The sequence below is a fragment of the Vigna angularis genome, chromosome 6 (genome assembly GCF_016808095.1).
Source record: "Vigna angularis cultivar LongXiaoDou No.4 chromosome 6, ASM1680809v1, whole genome shotgun sequence".
NCBI lineage: Eukaryota > Viridiplantae > Streptophyta > Magnoliopsida > Fabales > Fabaceae > Vigna > Vigna angularis.
This window is the reverse complement of record NC_068975.1, coordinates 7,770,307-7,790,316: the sequence shown is the minus strand read 5'-3', so window position 1 is coordinate 7,790,316 and position 20,010 is coordinate 7,770,307. Positions and strand designations below refer to the sequence as shown.

The 20,010-nt window shown below is 36.0% G+C and overlaps 1 protein-coding gene and 1 long non-coding RNA gene across 2 annotated transcripts; both read left to right on the top strand.

The window, feature by feature from the left end:
• The first annotated feature begins 528 nt into the window (after positions 1–528).
• On the top strand, positions 529–2,342 carry LOC108342055 (spermidine hydroxycinnamoyl transferase). The gene is made up of 2 exons (XM_017579757.2): positions 529–1,643; positions 1,936–2,342. The coding sequence occupies exons 1-2, from the start codon at positions 603–605 to the stop codon at positions 2,242–2,244; spliced, it is 1,350 nt and encodes a 449-aa protein (XP_017435246.1). The 5' UTR covers positions 529–602; the 3' UTR covers positions 2,245–2,342.
• A 716-nt stretch (positions 2,343–3,058) lies between these two features.
• On the top strand, positions 3,059–18,546 carry LOC128197459 (uncharacterized). The gene is made up of 3 exons (XR_008250076.1): positions 3,059–3,368; positions 4,169–4,258; positions 18,071–18,546. It is a non-coding gene; the product is annotated as an uncharacterized LOC128197459 (long non-coding RNA).
• The last annotated feature ends 1,464 nt before the right edge of the window (positions 18,547–20,010 follow it).

Here is a 20,010-nt window from a genome sequence, read left to right as displayed (position 1 = left end):
TAAATAAGTGTTTGATTATAGTTAAAATTAGACATTAAATAATTTAAACTTATAGGCTATATAAATAAAAGTTAATAATAAAATAAGTGAGTCAAAGTTTTGTTTTTTTAAAAAATAAAATTACTAATAAATGTGCAGTAAAATAAGAATAAAGTATGTGATGATTTAAGAGATTTGTTTTGAATTAAATTTTAGGAATGTATATTTTTATAGTAAAATTAATTTTTTAGGGTAACTTTTGAAAAAGGTAATTAGTCGGTGTAATCATTTGAAAAAAAATTAGTAGGTGAAATAATATGAAAAGAAGTGACGTAAAAAAATAGAAAAAATAAGTTTTTTTGTAATAATTTTATGATGAATAATCAGTTTATTTATTGTAAATAATATATTTGAAATAAATGTAGATTTTTTTAATTTATTTAATTATGTAAATGTAAAGATATAATTTATAAGGATTTATTGTTAATTATTTAAATGCAATAAAAGTGAAATATAAATGAACCAACTACAGAGGGCATCCAATGCCACATTCTACTTTAAATATAAGAAGATTTTATAAGTTCATTTCCATTTGTGAGTGTTACTAGAAACATTTCACAAAAATGGTAACCATCAAAGCGTCTTACACAGTAGTTCCGAATCAACCAACTCCAGGAGGTATTCAATGGCTCTCTGATATCGATCAAGTGGCGCGTCTGTGCCATACACAGACCATCTACGTTTTCCATGCACAGCACAACCATGACGCATTAGTTGAACAGATGAGAAACTCTCTTAGCAAGATTTTGTCGCATTACTATCCAGTTGCTGGTAGATTGAGAAGGTTAGAAGAAGGTGGCAGATGGGAATTGGATTGTAATGCAAAAGGAGCGGTGTTGATTGAAGCAGAATCCACAAAAACAGTGAACTATTATGGTGACTTTTTGGGTGAATCCGCCAATGACTTGGTTCCAACAGTCAATTACACAAACACCTTCATTGAGGAACTTCCCTTGTTACTAGTGCAAGTAACAAGCTTCCTTGGTGATGAAGCGTTTTCCATTGGAGTTGCTGTATCTCATCTCTTGTTTGATGGTATTTCTGCCATTCACTTCATCAATTCATGGGCAAAGTTGGCTCGTGGAGACACATTAGAGCCCCATGAAATGCCCTTTCTGGATCGAACTGTGCTAAAATTCACTGATCCTCCATCAACCTCACGCTTTGATCACCAAGAGTTCAAGCCTATGCCTCTCATATTAGGAAGAAGTGACAACACTGTTGAGAGAAACAAGAGGGTAAATGCCACTACGTTGAAGCTGACAGCAGAACAAGTGGGGAAGTTGAAGAACAAGGCGAATGCTGATAAATCAACGAAAGGGTCAAGACCTTATAGCAGATTTGAGGCTATTGCTGCACATGTGTGGAAATGTGCATCTAAGGCTCGTGGATTAGATGAGAATCAACCAACGCTGCTTCGGTTCAGTGGTGATATTCGCAGTAGACTCATTCCACCTCTCCCTAGGAATTACATTGGTAATGCTTTGTCCATAGTATCAGCATCATCACGCGTTGGAGAAATCTTATCAAGTCCTTTGGCTCATGTTGCTCAGAAAATAAGGGAATCTGTTGAAATGATTACACATGAGTTTATATGCGCACAGGTATGTAGGATCAGTTTTATATCTCTTTCTTGGCTTTTGCACCAAATTAAACATGCCTAATAAATGGACAATTTTTGATCAAATATGAAGTCGTAGGGACCTAAAACTACTTCAAATGAAGATAGTGTGACAACATCATCACACTTCTTTTATAGTTTGACAGAATTTTCTTCTTACTTTGAGGTGAAAAAATTGAAAATAAAATGCCATGAAAATAAATAAATTAATTAAATTAAAAAGGATTCAGTAACATATGAAACGAAATTGTATAAATAATATTTTTTTTTTACAGATAGATGTGATTAGAAGTCAGGACCATGTGAATAAAGCGAGAACTTTGTACTATGGAGCAAATGAAGGCAAGGATGTATTGTTTTTTGGGAATCCTAACTTACGTATTACAAGTTGGCTGAGTATGCCAATGCATGAAGCAGATTTTGGTTGGGGAAAGCCTGTGTATGTAGGTCTGGCAGGTGTGGTTAGACAAGAGAGGGCAGTGATTACCCAAAGTCCAGATGGTGATGGCTCTGTTATTCTGGTTCTACACTTTCAAGTGGAACATATGCAGCTTTTCAAGAACTATTTCTATAAAGAAATATAAACTATGTATTCGTATTGAACTTGTTGAATGCAAGCTTTACATGTTATATGTAATTTCTAATGTTTAATAAATTGTTCAACCATTAGTCTTTGTTTTTATTAGTGGTTGATGAATAATTAATTTTATGTATGTTTTACTTATAATTGTTTGTTTTTGGATGCAACTCTCTTTAGGAGAAGATGTCTTTTTGTTTCTTTAAGTTTGAATGGAGATATTGATTATTATAAAAGTTAAGTATAATATTGGATGATGTTATATCTGTAAATCACATTCTAACCTTAAGTCAATATGTGAATAACAGAAAACATTAAATAAGAAAAATAACTAAAAAATTGAGATTCACATTAGAGACTAGTTGATAAACAAAGGATAAATATCTATAGATACACATATAGAAAATTTATTACAGACAAGTCCACTTTAACAATTATGTATTTGTTATTTATTACAAATAAAATACAAAGGAAAAAATGAAATTTGTAACATATCGAAATGGACATTTGCCCTACTTCATTAAGCACAAAAATTGCATTAAATATTTTGTCTACAAATACGTGGTTGTTAGTCCAGTTGGTAATTTTGGTTGTTAATCCAGTTGAAAAGTAAAAATATTCAATGACTCATTTTCAGTCACGGTCAAAACTTAAATAAATATCTGAAGTAGTTTTTAGTTCTTAATTCAATCGCAAATATAAACTATGGACGGTGATAGGTTAACGCAACGTGTCAAAAAGATATTGACGTTTTAATTACTTTTTCAAGTGGTAAAAAGTGATGTCGACTTCATTTCTCTGATTCTATTTTTCATTTTCGTTTCAAAACTCGCTCTTCCTTTCCCCTTTTTAATTTTCGTTTCAAACCTTCTCCATCTCTACTTCTTCATCTCTATATTATCTCTCCTTTCTCTCTATGTAAGGTGACTTCTCCGACGAATCAACCTCTCCTGACGTCCCTTTTTTTTGTTTCTTTCACAATCATCGGCGTCAAGTCGTAGTCCTCCTTCGTTGGGGTGATTTGTTTTTTCGATTCAACCTTCACCGGCGAGACATCTATCCCATTTTCTGTTATTTTGTGTTGTGGGTTGCAAAATGGAAAACTTCGCTGACTTTGGTGATGGGAGCAAGGTATTTCCACTGTCCCCTTTTGTCTTTTTCCTTTCCCCTTTTTCCTTTCCTCTTTTCATTTTTCTCTTTCTCGTTTTCTTTTCTATTATTTCCTTTTTGCATTTGTTATGATGTGATAAGTTTACGACATTCTTTCAAAATAAAGTTAGTTGATGCTTTGAATCGAAGATTGACTCCGAAGCAGAGGAGCTTTATTCAGAGGACACCATTTGGATGGTTTTTAGAGTTGCATGAGAATGTTAAGATTAGTAGGAGTCTCTTGAATGAGTTATGTGTTAGATGGGTTGACTCGAGGGGTGAGTTTTGTTTCGGAGAGAAAATTGTAGAATTTAAGGAATTGAGTTTAGTTGGAGAAAAAATTGATTTAAATGGGGTTGAGGTACTTAGTGAATGTAGGAATTACTTTGGTGTTGGAAATGTTGATGTTAATGTGATATATGAATTTTTGTTGCAAGAACAAGAAAACTTTTCTTTATCACATTTTTGTAGCTTGCATATTTTGTTAGGGATATCTTAAGAGTTTTATTGCCTAATTGTAGCAAAACAATATTTCTCATTCTTTTTAACATTATTGATGACTTAGGGTTTATGGGTAAGTACAGTAGGGGTAATTTAGCTTATCAGTATTCGATAGATAGTTTATGCATTGCTTCCATAACATTCAAGAAAGGAAAAGGTACAACCAACATTTATGTTGTTGGATTACATGTTATAGGTAAATCAAGTATATTAATTGAAATGTCAATTTTTGATGGTGTGAAGTGGTTTGTTCTTAGTATTTTGTTTTTGACATTTTTTAGGTGTGGTTAAACACTGTTGTATGGCTTTGTTCATTGCATAAGTGTTAAGACTCCGGCAAGTGTACCGAATCGTATCAAGTAATAAACATGGTAAGACCAAGTATCGTTTCCCAAGAGACTCACGACCTAAACAGAAATGTGATTTCTTGATTAAATAAGACTTGAAAAAAAAATTTGGTTTAAAATGCAAATACAACAAAGTAAATATGCATGCAACTTGATGAATTGGACAAAAGTGTAGAAATGAACGAATGAATTTGATATTATGGGATGAATATGTTGTTGGAGTTAGATTTCACCTAGTTTTCTCTCATGTATATACGAATTCTACTTCTTCATTAATGTCAATGTCACTATCTAAAATACTTAAAACCCGATTCCTAAGCGAAGAACGCCTATCCTTAATTACTAGGTCACAATTCCTTGCATCCCTAACAATTAATTCTCCGTTACGATCAGTAGCTTAAGACAACCAGAACTCATACCCCTATTCTTGAGCAATACTGCTTATGGGAACCTGAATTGTAAGATACCTTCCGGTACTCATGCAAATCATACATCATGCTAATGAATGAGTTAAACAAAGCAAGCATTGAGTGAAGAAGAATTACCCTAACAATTAATGAAAGAAGCATATATAATTAAGAATCAATTCAATATATGAGAGTTTATAAAGGTTTACATCATTCCCAAACAACAAATAGAATTCAGTTCACCATTGGCATGGTGAAACTAGATGAATAATGGAAAAGAATGAAAGATAAAACCCTAGAAGTTGAAGATAAGAGCTTCTGCATCCAAATTCGCCTCCGAGAGGTCAAATGATGTGTTTCTGCGCCTCTTCTGTCAAAAGATACAATCCCTAGGACGTCCAAGTCCTTAAATAGAACATATAAATAATAGAAAACGGGTCCAAGCCCATGAAACTGGCGCTCAACGCCCCACTTAGGGCGCCTAGGCGGCGTGCCGAATCATATGACGCTCAGGGTCAGCTCAAAAGGCAAGCAGGCGTGGTGCGACTCGAGGAAGTGGTGCTAAGTGCCCCAAAAAGGGCGTCCAGGCGGGAGCCAGGGACTTCCTATGTAAGACCCTAGAACCTCAAGAGCTTACCTAGTTGTAAAAAGTTTAAGTTATAATGTAAAATAAAGTGCTGTCAAACTTGACATAGTTTACTATTTTAATTATAAATTTTTGTGGAAAATATCAATTTAGTTGATTCTTTTTTTATTGGATAGTAGACTCAAAGATCTTCGATTTGAGTACTCATACACGTATTTTCGACTTCGGTAAGAGGGTCAACCGAACTGTCAGAGTTGCAACAATTGTGCTGCTGGGGGACTTGCGTGAGCAATGATTTTTTTTGGAATGTAGGCAATGTGAGCTGGTTGGCTGCAGTTCCTTTTGTGGGAATATTTTGGGGACCCTTTCAGACATTCCCTCCACGTTTTGGGGCTGGAAAGGAGTATGGGGTATTGTTTTATTGAATTATCATTACTAAATAACAAATCCATGGGTCCTTTTGTGTCTAGGAATCATTTCCTTTAATTCCAAAGCTAAATGGGTGTTTTGGACAGAAGAGTAAGGCTCTTAATGAGAGTATTTCGAAAATTCTAAGTGTGCTAAGTGTGGAGGTTGTCTTGTCCTGTGCAAGAAGAGAGGAATTCCAAGAAACTAGAGTTCTACCAAGGTTGTGGAAGAGATCAAGTTAAAGTGTTCAAGGCTAAAGGTAAGCGGTTTAACTTGGGATATAACATAGTGTATGATGGGTAGAAGGTAACCATATAATGTTGTTGCATGCTTTCTTCCTTGTGTGTTGGGATTAAATTTAACATGTTGAAGTATGTGTTTTTCTTTTTGGTTGTAAGTTTTATGAGTTTTGGGTATAACATGAGTTTTGGGTATAACACGCAGAAGCTAAAAATGAACTTTTGCAATTTTTCCTAGATTTATTTGAGACCCTTCCTGAAGTCCAAAATAGTCGTATGAGTCTTCAAATTAAAGATAATTGAGTCTAGTTTCCAACAAAGCAAAGAATCAACTCAATTGGAGTTTGGTAGAGAGAGTAATGAGCAAAACAGTCATCAAAGGTCAAAGCTGAGCATACCAGAGCGTGATTGAATTTTCCGATTCTTAATAATTTTACTGCAGCTAGTCCTGTAGTCCAAAATTTCCCGTTTTTGTGTCCAAAGAAAGCTATTTGAGTCTAGTTTCCAACAAAGCAAGAATCAACTCAATTGGAGTTTGGTAGAGAGAGTAATGAACAAAACAGTCATCAAAGGTCAAAGCTGAGCATACCAAAGCGTGATTGAATTTTTTGATTCTTAATAATTTTACTGCAGCTAGTCCTATAGTCCAAAATTTTCGAGTTTTGTGTCCAAAGAAAGCTATTTGAGTCTAGTTTCCAACAAAGCAAGAATCAACTCAATTAAAGTTCGATAGAGAGAGTATTGAGCAAAATAGTCATCAAGGGTCAAAGCTGATCATACCAGAGCGTGATTGAATTTTCTGATTCTTAGTAATTTTACTGCAGCTAGTACTGTAGTCCAACAATTTCGAGTTTTGTGTTCAAAGAAATATATTTGAGTCTAGTTTCCAACAAAGCAAGAATCAACTCAATTGAAGTTCGGTATAAAGAGTAATGAGCAAAGCAGTCATCGAAGGTCAAATCTGAGCATACCAGAGCGTGATTGAATTTTCCGATTCTTAATAATTTTACTGCAGCTAGTCCTGTAGTCCAAAAATTTCGCGTTTTATGTCCAAAGAAAGATATTTGAGTCTAGTTTACAAAAAGGCAAGAATCAACTCAATTGGAGTTTGGTAGAGAGAGTAATGAGCAAAATAGTCATCAAAGGTCAAAGCTGAGCATACCAGAGCGTGATTAAATTGTCAATTTTATTAATTTTACTGCAGCTAGCCCTGCTATCCAAAAATTTCGAGTTTGGTGTCCAAAGAAAGATGTGTGAGTCTAGTTTCCAGCAAAGCAATAATAAACTCAATTGTAGTTTGGTAGAGAGAGTAATGAACAAAACAATCAACAAAGGTCAAAGCTAAGAATACCAGAGGAAGATTAAATTTCCGATTTTAATAATTTTACTGCAACTAGCCCTATTGTCCAAAAATTTCGAGTTTTAAGTAGTCCACTTCACAACGTGGCGGCAAACCCGGTACCTCCTCAGGGAAAATATCAACATATTCCTCGACTACTGGTACTCCACTGATCTGCTCGTCTATGCTCTTCTTCTGTTCTTTCACTACCAACATAAAGCAAACAGCTCCAGTCTTGAGATCTTGTACAACTTCCTTTGATGTTGACATTTTAATGGCTTCTGGTTCTTGGAAGACTACTCTCTAATGTCCACAGTCAATCATAACATGGTTATCAGCTAACCAATCCATCCCCAAGATCACGTCCAGACCTTTAAGCGGTAAGCACACCAAGTTGACTCTGGACTTGTGACCTGTCTCCTCGATAGGACACCCAACGCAGATTGAACTAGTTGAAACTTGTCCGGATGTTGGAGTAGAGACAACAAGCTCGCACCCAGTTCAAACATAAAGAGTCCAAGATTCTCAACACACAACAATGATATAAATGAGTGTGTCGCACCTGACATCCTTATCATTTATAATGCAAAAGATAAACAAGGAAAAATAACCACACAAAAAAAATATCAAAATTAATCCAACGTACTAGTCGAGCTCACCTCCCAAAAGCCCCAAAGATTTTTTTTGAAACCTGGCTCTGATACCAAATGTAACACCCCTTACGGAGTGCCACTAGAAAATAACAAATCCGAAATTTTACGCCAGTTTTTTTTTTATAAATTAACATCGCGGAACTAAACCATCATAAGTCTAAGTATCTTACAACATAAGGTTAAAACCTTGAAAATATCAAATTCATTATTCAAGGACATAAAATTACTTTAAAACATGATAAGTTCCCCATAGTATTTCCCATAACTCTCGTCGTGCTACTTCATCTCTGCCTCATCTGCAACGCCATCTACTCTCGTACAAGTACGATCATCGTAGGTGGAAACCACAACCACAACATTTCAGGGTGAGTAATGAAGAACCTAACATAGCATATAATTTCAATATCAAAATATCACAACTTAGATTATCCTAATCACAATCTCACATTACAACGCAATATTCAACTCATAACTCAGATCATCACCACTCAGACTATCAAAGTCACAATATTAATAACTCAGATCATCACCACTCAGACTATCAAAGTCACAATATTAGTACCTCAGATCATAACCACTCGGACTATCAAAGTCATAATATTAATACCTCAGATCATCACCACTCAAACTATCAAAGTCACAATATTACAATACATCACAGTATTAAACTCACGACTCAATCATTTACTCAAGCTTATGTTGTTTCCTTGAATTTTGTCGTACCAAACCTGTTTTGAAAAACAGGGCGATTCGAGCCGTGTTCCATCGCAACTTCATACCTATCTCCCCGACTCCTCAAGGAATTACAAGTAAAAACTTCGGTTAGGCGCACCCACCGGGCACTATACTCACACGAGCCGAAGTCATTGGGCGACCTCTCTAGTCCCTATGTAGGAGGAAAGGGTGACACTCGAACCTCAGTCTCCGCAGAGATTCAACACACTATCGTATCGCAATACGAACACCATCGATTCGACAAAAATTCTAAGGAAATGACAGAACGCTTGCTCTCAAAATTTTACCATCACAATCATCACCCAACATCTCTTTCACTCCTCTCCTTCTCATAATTCATTCTTTCCTCTTCCAACAATGGAAGAAAATTCTCAATACCCTCTTCCCCACACTCTTGGCCAAAGAGTGTAGATAAGTGCTCCCAATGAGTAAAATTGAATGTTGTCCACACTAACCTTTGCTTGTTATTTTACTGATAAATCTTTGTACATAACTCCAAATGAGTTGATTTCTTTTTTATTGGAAACTAGACTCAAATATATTTCTTTGTACACAACACTAGAAATTTTTGGACTATAGGGCTAGCTGCAGTAAAATTATTAAAAATCGGAAAATTTAATCACGCTCTGGTATGCTCAGCTTTGACCTTTGATGATTGTTTTGCTCATTACTCTCTCTACCAAACTCCAATTGAGTTGATTTTTGCTTTGTTGGAAAGTAGACTCAAATATCTTTCTTTGAATATAAAACGAGAAATTTTTGGACTACAGGACTAGCTGCAGTAAAATTATTAAAAATCAGAAAATTCAATCACGCTCTGGTATGCTCAGCTTTGACTTTGATGACTGCTTTGCTTATTACTCTCTCTACCGAACTCCAATTGAGTTGATTCTTGCTTTGTTGGAAACTAGACTCAAATATATTTCTTTGGACACAAAACTCGAAATTTGTGGACTACAGGGCTAGCTGCAGTAAAATTATTAAGAATCGGAAAATTTAATCACGCTCTGGTATACTCAGCTTTGACCTTTGATAACTGTTTTGCTCATTACTCTCTCTACCGAACTCCAATTGAGTTGATTCTGGCTTTGTTGGAAAGTAGACTCAAATATCTTTCTTTGGACACAAAACTCGAAATTTTTGGACTACAGGGCTAGCTGCAGTAAAATTATTAAGAATCGGAAAATTTAATCATGCTCTGGTATAGGCTTTGTTGGAAATTAGACTCAAATATCTTTCTTTGGACACAAAACTCGAAATTTTTGGACTACAGGGATAGCTGTAGTAAAATTATTAAAAATCGGAAAATTCAATCACGCTCTGTTATGCTCAGCTTTGACTTTTGATGACTGTTTTGCTCATTACTCTCTCTACCGAATTCCAATTGAGTTGATTCTTGATTTATTGGGAACTAGACTCAATTATCTTTAATGTGACTACTCATAAAACTATTTTGGACTTTGGGAAGGGTCTCAAATAAATCTGGGAAAAATTGCAAAAGTTCATTTTTAGCTTCTGCGTGTTATACCCAAAACTCATGTTATACCCAAAACTCATAAAACTTACAACAAAAAAGAAAACACATAAGGAAGAAAGGATGCAACAACATAAGGAAGAAAGGATGCAACAACATTATATGGTTACCTTCTACCCATCATACACTATGTTATATCCCAAGTTAAACCCCTTACCTTCTACTCATCATACACTATGTTATATCCCAAGTTAAACCCCTTACCATCTACTCATCATACACTATGTTATGTCCTAAGGGTGGCTCTTCCTTTCTCTCACCAACTTGGTTGGTCTCCAAAGTCTCTTCTCCACTCTCCAAGCTTTAACCTCCGCAAGGTCACTTACAAGCCTCCTAAGTCTAGAAAACATGTGCCCAAAAAAAATGTGCCCACTCAAGCAAAGTGGAGAAAAAAGAAAGGAAATGGTCCAAGCATTCACATAAATGAGGGAGTAATGGGAATAAAAGTTCCCTCTTAGAATCAAATAATGGAACCATTAACCTAAGTGCTTCCTCAACATCAAAAAATAATATAACATTGACTCATAGTGGGACCCACATCCAAGGTGGAAATTAAAAAGAGCTAGGAGCCTTTTTGGTCTTAGGAGGGTCTGAACTTGAGACCAAGCACACACACCCTCCCATGCACATTCACATCAACCACTAGACCAGGCTCCATCCGCTGACATAATAGCGCAAACAATTATACTTAAATACTCTTTCAACTTTTTCGAAATTTACTATGAAACCAATATTAATTTAATTTTCTTCCCTTCCTTAATTATTTCTCAACATTGTTTTTCATCACAATTTATTATATAATACCACAAAATAAAATACTTAAGGTAAGAAATCATTTTATTTATATGGGTCTTACATTGATCTTTTAAAAGCAATGTTCTTTTGGGAGGACATTCAAAAGAAATGTTCCATCTCTCAAAAAAATTGAAGGTAAAAGACATTCAAAACTTTAGGGTGAAACAAAGAAATGAGAATCATTAATGAAAGGATAAGAGTTCAAAGTTTGGAAAACTCCCTGTAGAATTCTTGACTCAATTATGATTGGGAAAGTAGGAGGTGCCTTGAGTAATACTTCTTCTTTGAGTGGGAGTTCTTCTTTGAGTAGGAGTTCTTCCTTAGCCTTTTCCCTCCTCTCAATCTCTTTTCTCTATCTTTTCTTTCTCCTCCCTCTCTCTTCTCTCATTTTCTTCTTTCTCTTTGTTTTCTTTCTCTTCCCTTTCTCTTCTCTCATTTTCTTCTTTCTCTTTCTTTTCTTTCTCCTCCGTTTCTCTTTTAGCTTCTATTAATATGTCGACAAGTGTACCGAATCGTATCAAGTACTAATAAATGGTAAGACCAAGTATCGTTTTCCAAGAGACTCACGACACTAAACAGTCATGTGATTACTCAACTAATTAAGACTTTTTAATAACAATTTAGGATTTTGAATGCAAAACAAGAAAGTAAATATGCATGCACTTTTTATCAATTGAAGAAAGCACAAAGATGAATGGATGATATTGAAAATATGATATGAATATGTTGTTGGGGTTTAGATTTCACCTAGTTTACTCTCATGCATATATGAATTCATCTTGTTCATTAATGTTAATATCACTTTCTAAATTACTTAAAATCCGATGTCTCGGCGAAGAAAGCCTATCCTTAATTACTAGATCACAATGTCTTGTATCACTAGCAATTAATTCTGCATTACGCTTAGAAACTTAAGATAGCCAAAACTCATATCCCTATGTCTAGGCAATACTGCTTTTGGGAGAAAATTCTCTAGATCTAGGTTTCCCTGTATGTGTCCATATCACGAAAACCAATAATCATGCCATGAATGAGTTAAACATAACAAGCATTGAGCAAAGAAGAATAACCCTAGCAATTAATGAAAGAAGCATAAAAATATTGGAATCAATTCAAATACATTAGAGTTCACAAGGTTACATCATCCCCAAAGCGTGACTGCGACCTTTACCAACCTTCTCTTCTGGTGCTCTTTCTATCCTTTATGAGTTCCAATTTCTTGAAATTTAACTCCTCTTCCAATTCATCCCAGTTTCCTACAAAATCAGTGGAATTTAGTGATAAAATCTTAAACTATAACCTCAACTCTCTTATTCATCAAAATAAACTAAAAACAGGCAAGCAAGCAAGTTTCTAAGTCAAAAAGGGTTCATTTGTTATCAAAATTTACTCTCAAATAACAGTGAAATTAACCATTATCACAACCTTAAACTTGAAACTTTGTTTGTCCTCAAGCAAAACAAAATATGACTCAGCCTAAACAATACTTCAATGGTTCAGCATATCACAAAACACTTTCTTCCAAGACAAGTAATCACTCATATATGCTTGATGCGGCTCTCTCGGCCCATCAAATTTGATGTGCATTAAAGAATGCAGTATAGTGCTAGGAAGTGACTCCTAGGTCGTCTCTCAAGGACCAAATGTGGTTTGAGACTTAGGTCAAACACGCAGTGGGGGGGGGGGGGGTTTGAAAGTGTTTTGGCAAGGAAAATTAAACTGGAAATTAAACATAACTAAACAGAACCGTAAGCATTAAAATAAATGTGCAAAACAGTAAAGCTGAACAATGTTCTTCACAGAGCCGAACAATCCTATTCACAAGACCGAACGTCCTGACAAGGAGACCGAACGGTCGATTCCACAATAAAGACCAAACTATAAAAGTAAACGCACAAGGAAATGATGAACAAAACAAGCACAAACCGAACGTCACTGAGAGAGCAACGATAATATAAATCAGAACAAAGAAAATTTCGAACTAACTCTTGTAGTGAAGTTAGAGACCGAACGGTAAGCTACAACAAGCAAATGTAACTAGTACACATGAGAAAAACTGAACGGTAAATAAACAATACAGGAAAGGCTGAACGGTGTTAGGTGACCGAACGATATGAAGACAACAGGCAATGTAAAACTAAATAGGAATAGATGAAGAAAAGCCGAACAGTCTCTAACAGTGTCACATGTTAGAGACCAAACGGTATCAATAAAAACCGAACGGTGTGTAGTAAAAGCAGAACAGTGAACATGCAGAATCGAAAAGCAGCAGAATAAGGTTGCAGAAACAAAACGCTGGAACAGTAAACGCTTTGGAAGAAACGAACTTGCATGAATTAAAATGCACCAAACAAACTCAAACACAAAACTCAAATCTAGAAACGCAAATGATAACGAAGTGAACAGTAAAAATGCGAAACCAGAAATGTAGAACAGTAGCGAAGATGATGATGAAGAGTAAAAATGCAACCATTAGAGACGAGAAAGAAAGTGAACAGTAAATGCAGGAACGATTTCAACTCTTAAATTGCAATGTAAAAGGAGTTTAATACATGGAAATGGAATGAAGACAAAACCTAAACCTCCCTAAAGGGTAACTAGTACACATGAGAAAAACTGAACGGTAAATAAACAATACAGGAAAGGCTGAACGGTGTTAGGTGACCGAACTGTATGAAGACAACAGGGAATGTAAAACTAAATAGGAATAGATGAAGACAAGCCGAACGGTCTCTAACAGTGTCACATGTTAGAGACCAAACGGTATCAATAAAAACCGAACGGTGTGTAGTAAAAGCAGAACAGTGAACGTGCAGAATCGAAAAGCAGCAGAATAAGGTTGCAGAAACAAAACCTTGGAACAGTAAACGCTTTGGCAGAAACGAACTTGCATGAATTAAAATGCACCAAACAAACTCAAACACAAAACTCAAATCCAGAAACGCAAATGATAACGAAGTGAACAGTAAAAATGCAAAACCAGAAATGTAGAACAGTAGCGAAGATGATGATGAAGAGTAAAAATGCAACCATTAGAGACGAGAAAAAAAGTGAACAGTAAATGCAGGAACGATTTCAACTCTTAAATTGCAATGTAAAAGGAGTTTAATACATGGAAATGGAATGAAGACAAAACTTAAACCTCCCCAAAGGGGGAGGAGGAAGAAGATGCTCCCTAAGAACAAGTGATTTTGCGGTATATAGACCCCAAAAGACAAAACTGCCCTTCTAATGGCCTGTTCTACAAAAAATGACCTAAAAATTGGGCCCAAAGCGCTAAAGTTCGACGTGGCCACCCTTTTGAAGTCCCAAAATGTGCTTCCAATACTGCTGCTGTTGAGTTCTCTAGTCATCTCATAAGACCGTTCGGTCATTAAAGGCTCCCACCGTTCGGTCAACAATGGTTTGAAGGCTGGTGTGTAGTGCAGTCTTTACAAGGCCGTTCGGTCAAGTAGCAGACCGTTCGATCATCCACTCTCAGACAACAGGTTTTTGCCGTTCGGTTCTATGAAGCTCGACAATTCTGTTCAACAATGCTCAGTTGGTAGCTGACCATTTGGTGGAGGCTTCCAGCAAGGCTCTCAGCTCGTTTGGTGCAGACTTTGACAGGCCGTTCAGTCACATCTTTGACAGACCGTTCGGTCAAGATTATGGTCAGATCGTTCGGTCATACAGACCCTAACCGTTTGGTTCTGGCATTACGTTCAAACCTTTTCTCAACTTTTTAAAAGTGATTGTCCTACAATTTATAATTGAAATAATTAAGCTCAAATAATTCAAATTAATTAAAATAAGAATTATTATTGAAATTAAGCCTAAATAGTGAAAACGAGATAAAAATGGAAAATTAAACACAATTCACTAACAAGATATGGTGCGGAAAGATGAGTGTATAATGAAGAATTGTGACTCATTAATGCTTATCATACAAATGTCAGTCAAGATATATTTATGAATTGGTCAATGAATTTCAACTATGGTGCTCCTCTAATCACAACACAGATGCAAACTTATGAATGATCAACAATCAAGCAAGAAAGTTATCCTATGATGCATGGAACTATTCCTCTCCAAAGACACTGTTTCACTCAAGCACTCAAAAGTATATAATGAGGTGACACTCTTACACTCTAATATCACAATGGCACATGAATCAACTTTGCCTTTCATTTAACCACATATCAAACACACTTACAAGCAAGTTATCATCAGAAGGGCTTTTCAAGGCTTATATTGAGGCCAGGCTAAGAAGAAAAGTGGTTTTTCTAGACAACAAAATCCCTGAGTTAAAAGAGTGCGTACTTCGTTTATTCAAATAAAAACTCAACTTTCTTTCTTCTTTTTTGTGAAAAACCAATTTTTAACTTATTCCCAACTTTACTTGCATCGAGCTTAACCTTTTCTTTTTTTCTTTTCTTTTCTTTTGCTTTTTACTTTAGCTCAATGCTCTTTAATGAATTTCACAAAGTTCTTTCCGGTTTCTCACAACCCCAAACTTGAACCATTCTCCATTACCACATACACATACTCTACTCAACTCAAGGTAAGGATTTCACTAAGGGTTTTTCAACTTTCAACTTTAAGCTCAAGGTTCAAAGGATAAAGAGAAACATTGTTCTTTGATGGGTTCACCTATTGACATTAACTCTAAGGGAAAAGAAAACATGGCCTTGATCATGTGTAACAAGCAAGCAAATGGTTCAATCACACAAAATTAGGCAAAATCAATCATGCTTCCAAAGCAATAACATTCAATCAATCAAAAACTCTAGAGCCCAATCTCTCATAGGCTAAATCAAGTTCCACAATTTGATAACATCCTACCCAACACATTAATCACAATTAACATCATGCATCAGTTTCTAACAATCATGAGCAACCAAATGTGTATAAGACTTGACCATGCATCATCTCAACATCAATCACGCAATAAAGCAGCACAAGATAACAATTACTCATCACAAACACCTTATAACCAAACCATCCAAACATATCTCATTAGGCCAAGTACATATTAACCAACTTCAATGTTCACAAATGCATAATAGTAAAGCTAAAAAGAAATCCTGTTAGAATAGTAGATGCTACTCTCTATATCCAACATCCATCAGTAGATGCTCCTCGTCAAGTCCTGCATTCATTAGTAGATGCTCTCTAGCAGATCAACCCCTGTTGTCATCAGACTCATCATCATCATCGTCATCCTCTTCTTCTTCATCTTCCTCTTCCTCCTCTTCCTCCTCTTCTTCTTCATCAGCATCCTCCTCCATAGTTGTGGCTCCAAATGTACCCTCTCCTCTGCTAGCCTGATGTTGATGGATTGACAAGTGTACCAAATCGCACAAGTAATATAAAATGGTAAGACCAAGTATCGTATCCCAGAAGACTCTCGGCACTAAACAGTCGTGTGATGACTCGATTAATTAAGACTTAAATAAAATGAGATCATTGGTTTAAGATGCAAAGACAGAAAATTAAATATGAATGCAGTTTGATCAATAGCAGAGTAACACAAAGATGAACGGATGTTGTTTATAATGAGATGAGTATGTTGTTGGGGTTAGATTTCACCAAGTTCCCTCTCATGTATTTAAGAGTTCTTCTTTATGCATTAATGTTATCATCACTCACTAAATCACCTAAACGCGATCCCTCGATGAATAAGCCTGTCCTTAACAACCAGTTCATGCAATTCCTAGCATTCCTAACAATTAAATGTGAAGATCAAGAGCTTAAGACGACCAAGACTCATACCCTCATCCCTGAGAAATATTACTCTTGGGAAAATTGAACAAGAACCTAAATTGTAAGGAACCTCCCGACACTCATGCAATTCATAAATCATGCGATGAATGAGTTAAGCAAAGCATGTAATAAGCACAGATGAATTACTCTAACAATTAATGAAAACGCATATGGAATTAAGAATCAATTCAAATACATGAGAGTTCACAAGGTTACATCATTCCCAAACATCAAATAGCGTTTAGTTCCCCATAGACATGGAAAAACTAGATGAATAATGGAAAAGCATGAGATAGCAAAACCCTAAAAGTAGAGGAAGGACACTTTCGCATCCAAATCCGCCTTGAGAGAGTGGAAGAGTGTGCTATTGTGCTACTCCAGCTAGAGATGAAAAACCTAGGACGCCTAGGTCCTTTAAATAGAATAGAAGCAGAATAGAACCAAAGCCTAGGCCCGAGTCCTCGGCGCCCGGGCGGCGAGCGGTGATCTTCCATGCTCAAGCCTCATAGAGGTCGCCCAAGCCTTCTATATCCGGCGCTCAAGCGCCTCTAAAAGGGGTGCCCAGGCGATGAGCGACACGTCCTGTGCTTAAGCCTTCCAGAGGACATCCAAGCCTTCTACATCCAACGCTCAAGCGCCCCTAAAATGGGGCACCCAAGCGGTGAGCGGCACTTCCTGCGCTTAAGCCTTCTAGAGGATGCCCAAGCTTTGTGCAGTTGGCGCTCAAGCGCCCAAAAAGGGGTGCCCGGGCGGCGAGCGGTGGTTTGCTGCGCTCAAGCATAAAAAAAGGGCGCCCAAGCCTCAAGTTTCTTTCCTTCTGGTACTTTTTCTAGACCTTTCTCAACTCTATCCCCTTATCACTTTATCCCTGCTTTCCATATTAACTCATTTCCTATCAAAATAAACAGAATTAGTCATAAAATCATCAAATTCAACCTCAACTCTCTTATTCACACAACTTAACAGAAAAACATGATTCCAAGCAAGTTTCTAAGCAGAAAAAGATGCATTTAGTATTAAAATTACATCAAAGATAACGGTATTTTCAATTGTTATCACCTGAGCTAGATTTGCAGGCCATGCAACATAAGCCTAAAATTCTTCCTGAGACATAAACTGTCTCTTAGGAAAGGCTGAAGTCAAGTTCATCAGCAAAGTCTGTTCCCCTCTATAAAGAGCCTTCATCCTAGACTCCATTAGAGACATATACATGTCTCTCATCTAGAAGGGTGCAGCATCCTGATAACAGTTGAAAAACTATTATTTTTAGACTTAATTTTGACCTTAAAGACAACCTTTATGACTTAGAAACTAGCTTGTAATAATGTTTTTGCTTATGTTTTAGAAATAAAAGAGTTGGATGGGTTTTATGCTTGGTTTTCCTTGTTTTTGCAGGTTTTAAGATGAATTGAATGGAAGAAGTGAAGTAGCCATAAGTTAGAGTCAGAAAAGGAAGAAAAAATGCAAAAAAGAAGAGCCGCAAGTATCGCTCGGCGAAAATTACCGTTGAGGGGCAAAATTGTAGCTGAGCGTCAAATAGAAGAACCGCACTTACCACTGAGCGGTAATTACCGCTAAGCGCCATTTTAATGGGTCTTGGGCCACTTTTCTGTAATTTGAAGGAGTCTATATAAGGTTTTAGTCGCCTAGGGTTAGGATCTTTTGGCAGAACCAAGAAAAATCACACTTTCTTCACCCCTTGGAGGAGTATTTTGGATGCTCAAGCTCCACTCTTCAAATTCTAGGGTTCTATCTTTCATTCTTTCATTATTTTTCATCTAGTTTCACCATGATTATGGTGAACTAAACCTTCATTGTTTTTGGGGAATCAATGTAATTTGAAACTCTCATGTATTGAATTGGTTCTTTAATCCATATGCTTTCTTTCATTAATGGTTAGGGTTTTTCTTCTATACTATATGCATGCTTTGTTTAACTCATTCAATTGCATGATCATTGATGTTATTTGTATGGACACATATAGATAAATCTAGACATGAAGAAATTCTCCCAATAGTAATATTGCCGAGACATAGGGATAAGAGGATTGGTTGCCTTTAAGCTTCTGTGCGAATGTAATGCATGAATAATTGTTAGGGAGACAAGACATTGTAAACTAGTGATTAGGAGTAGGCTTTCTTCACCAAGATATTGGGTTTAAGGTAAATTAGAAAGTAACATTAACATTAATGAAGAAAGATGAATTCTTGAATACATGAAAGTGGATAGGATGAATTGAAAACCCCCAACAACATCATGATTCCATATATTTCAATCACGATTTGCTTCTTTTGTTCAATTGATCAATACATGCATTCATATTTACTTTTTAGTATTTGCATTGAAATCTACAGGACTTTGTTCACAAGTTTAATTTAATCAACAAATCACATAACTGTTTAGGCCGTGAGTCCTTTGGGAAACGAAACTTGGTCTTACCATTTATTATTATTTGATACGATTCAGTTACACTTGCCGAAGGTTAACAGTATCCCTGAAGACTCTTGGCACTAGACAGTTGTGTGATAACTCAATTAATTAAGACTTAAATAAAACAAGATTGTTGGTTTCAAATCCAAAGACATAAAATTAAATATGAATGTAACTGATCAATAACAGAGAACACAATGAGGAACAGAGGTTGTTTATAAAATGAGATGATTATGCTGTTAGGGTTTAATTTCACCAAGTTTAGTCTCATGTATATAAGAATTCTTCTTTTTACAATAATGTTAACATCACTCACTAAATTACTTAGAATTCGATCCCTCGGCGCAATAAACCAGCCTTAATTCCTAGTTCGTGCAATTCTTAGCGTTCCTAGAAAATTAAGTCTGAAGCTCAAGAGCTTAAGACGACCAAGTACTAATACCCTCATCGATGAGAAATATTACCCTTGGGAGAATTCAACAAGAACCTGAATTGTAAGGAACCTCCCAACACTCATGCAATTCATAAATCATGCTATTAAATGAGTTAAATAGAGCAAGCATTGAAACAGATGAATTCCCTAACAATTAATGAAAAAAAGCATATATGATTAAGAATCAATTCAAATACATGAGAGTTCACAAGGTTACATCATTCCCCAATAACAAACAGAGTTTAGTTTCCCATAGACATGGAGAAACTAGATGAATAATGGAAAAGCATGAGATAGTAAAAGCCTAAAAGTAGAAGAGGAAGCTGCCGCCTCCAGATCCGCCTTCAGAGAATAGAAGACTGTGTTGTTGTGTTGTTCCAGCTAGAGATTGATAACGGTTGAAAAACCGTTATTTTTATGCTTAATTTTGATATTAAAACAACCTTTATGACTTAGAAACTAGCTTGGAATC

Excerpts from the sequence above, each read along its gene's own strand:
- LOC108342055 (XM_017579757.2), top strand. The coding sequence starts at position 603 with ATGGTAACCATCAAAGCGTCTTACACAGTAGTTCCGAATCAACCAACT. Across the intron at positions 1,644-1,935 it reads ATGAGTTTATATGCGCACAG|ATAGATGTGATTAGAAGTCA; the intron begins GTATGTAGGATC and ends TTTTTTTTACAG.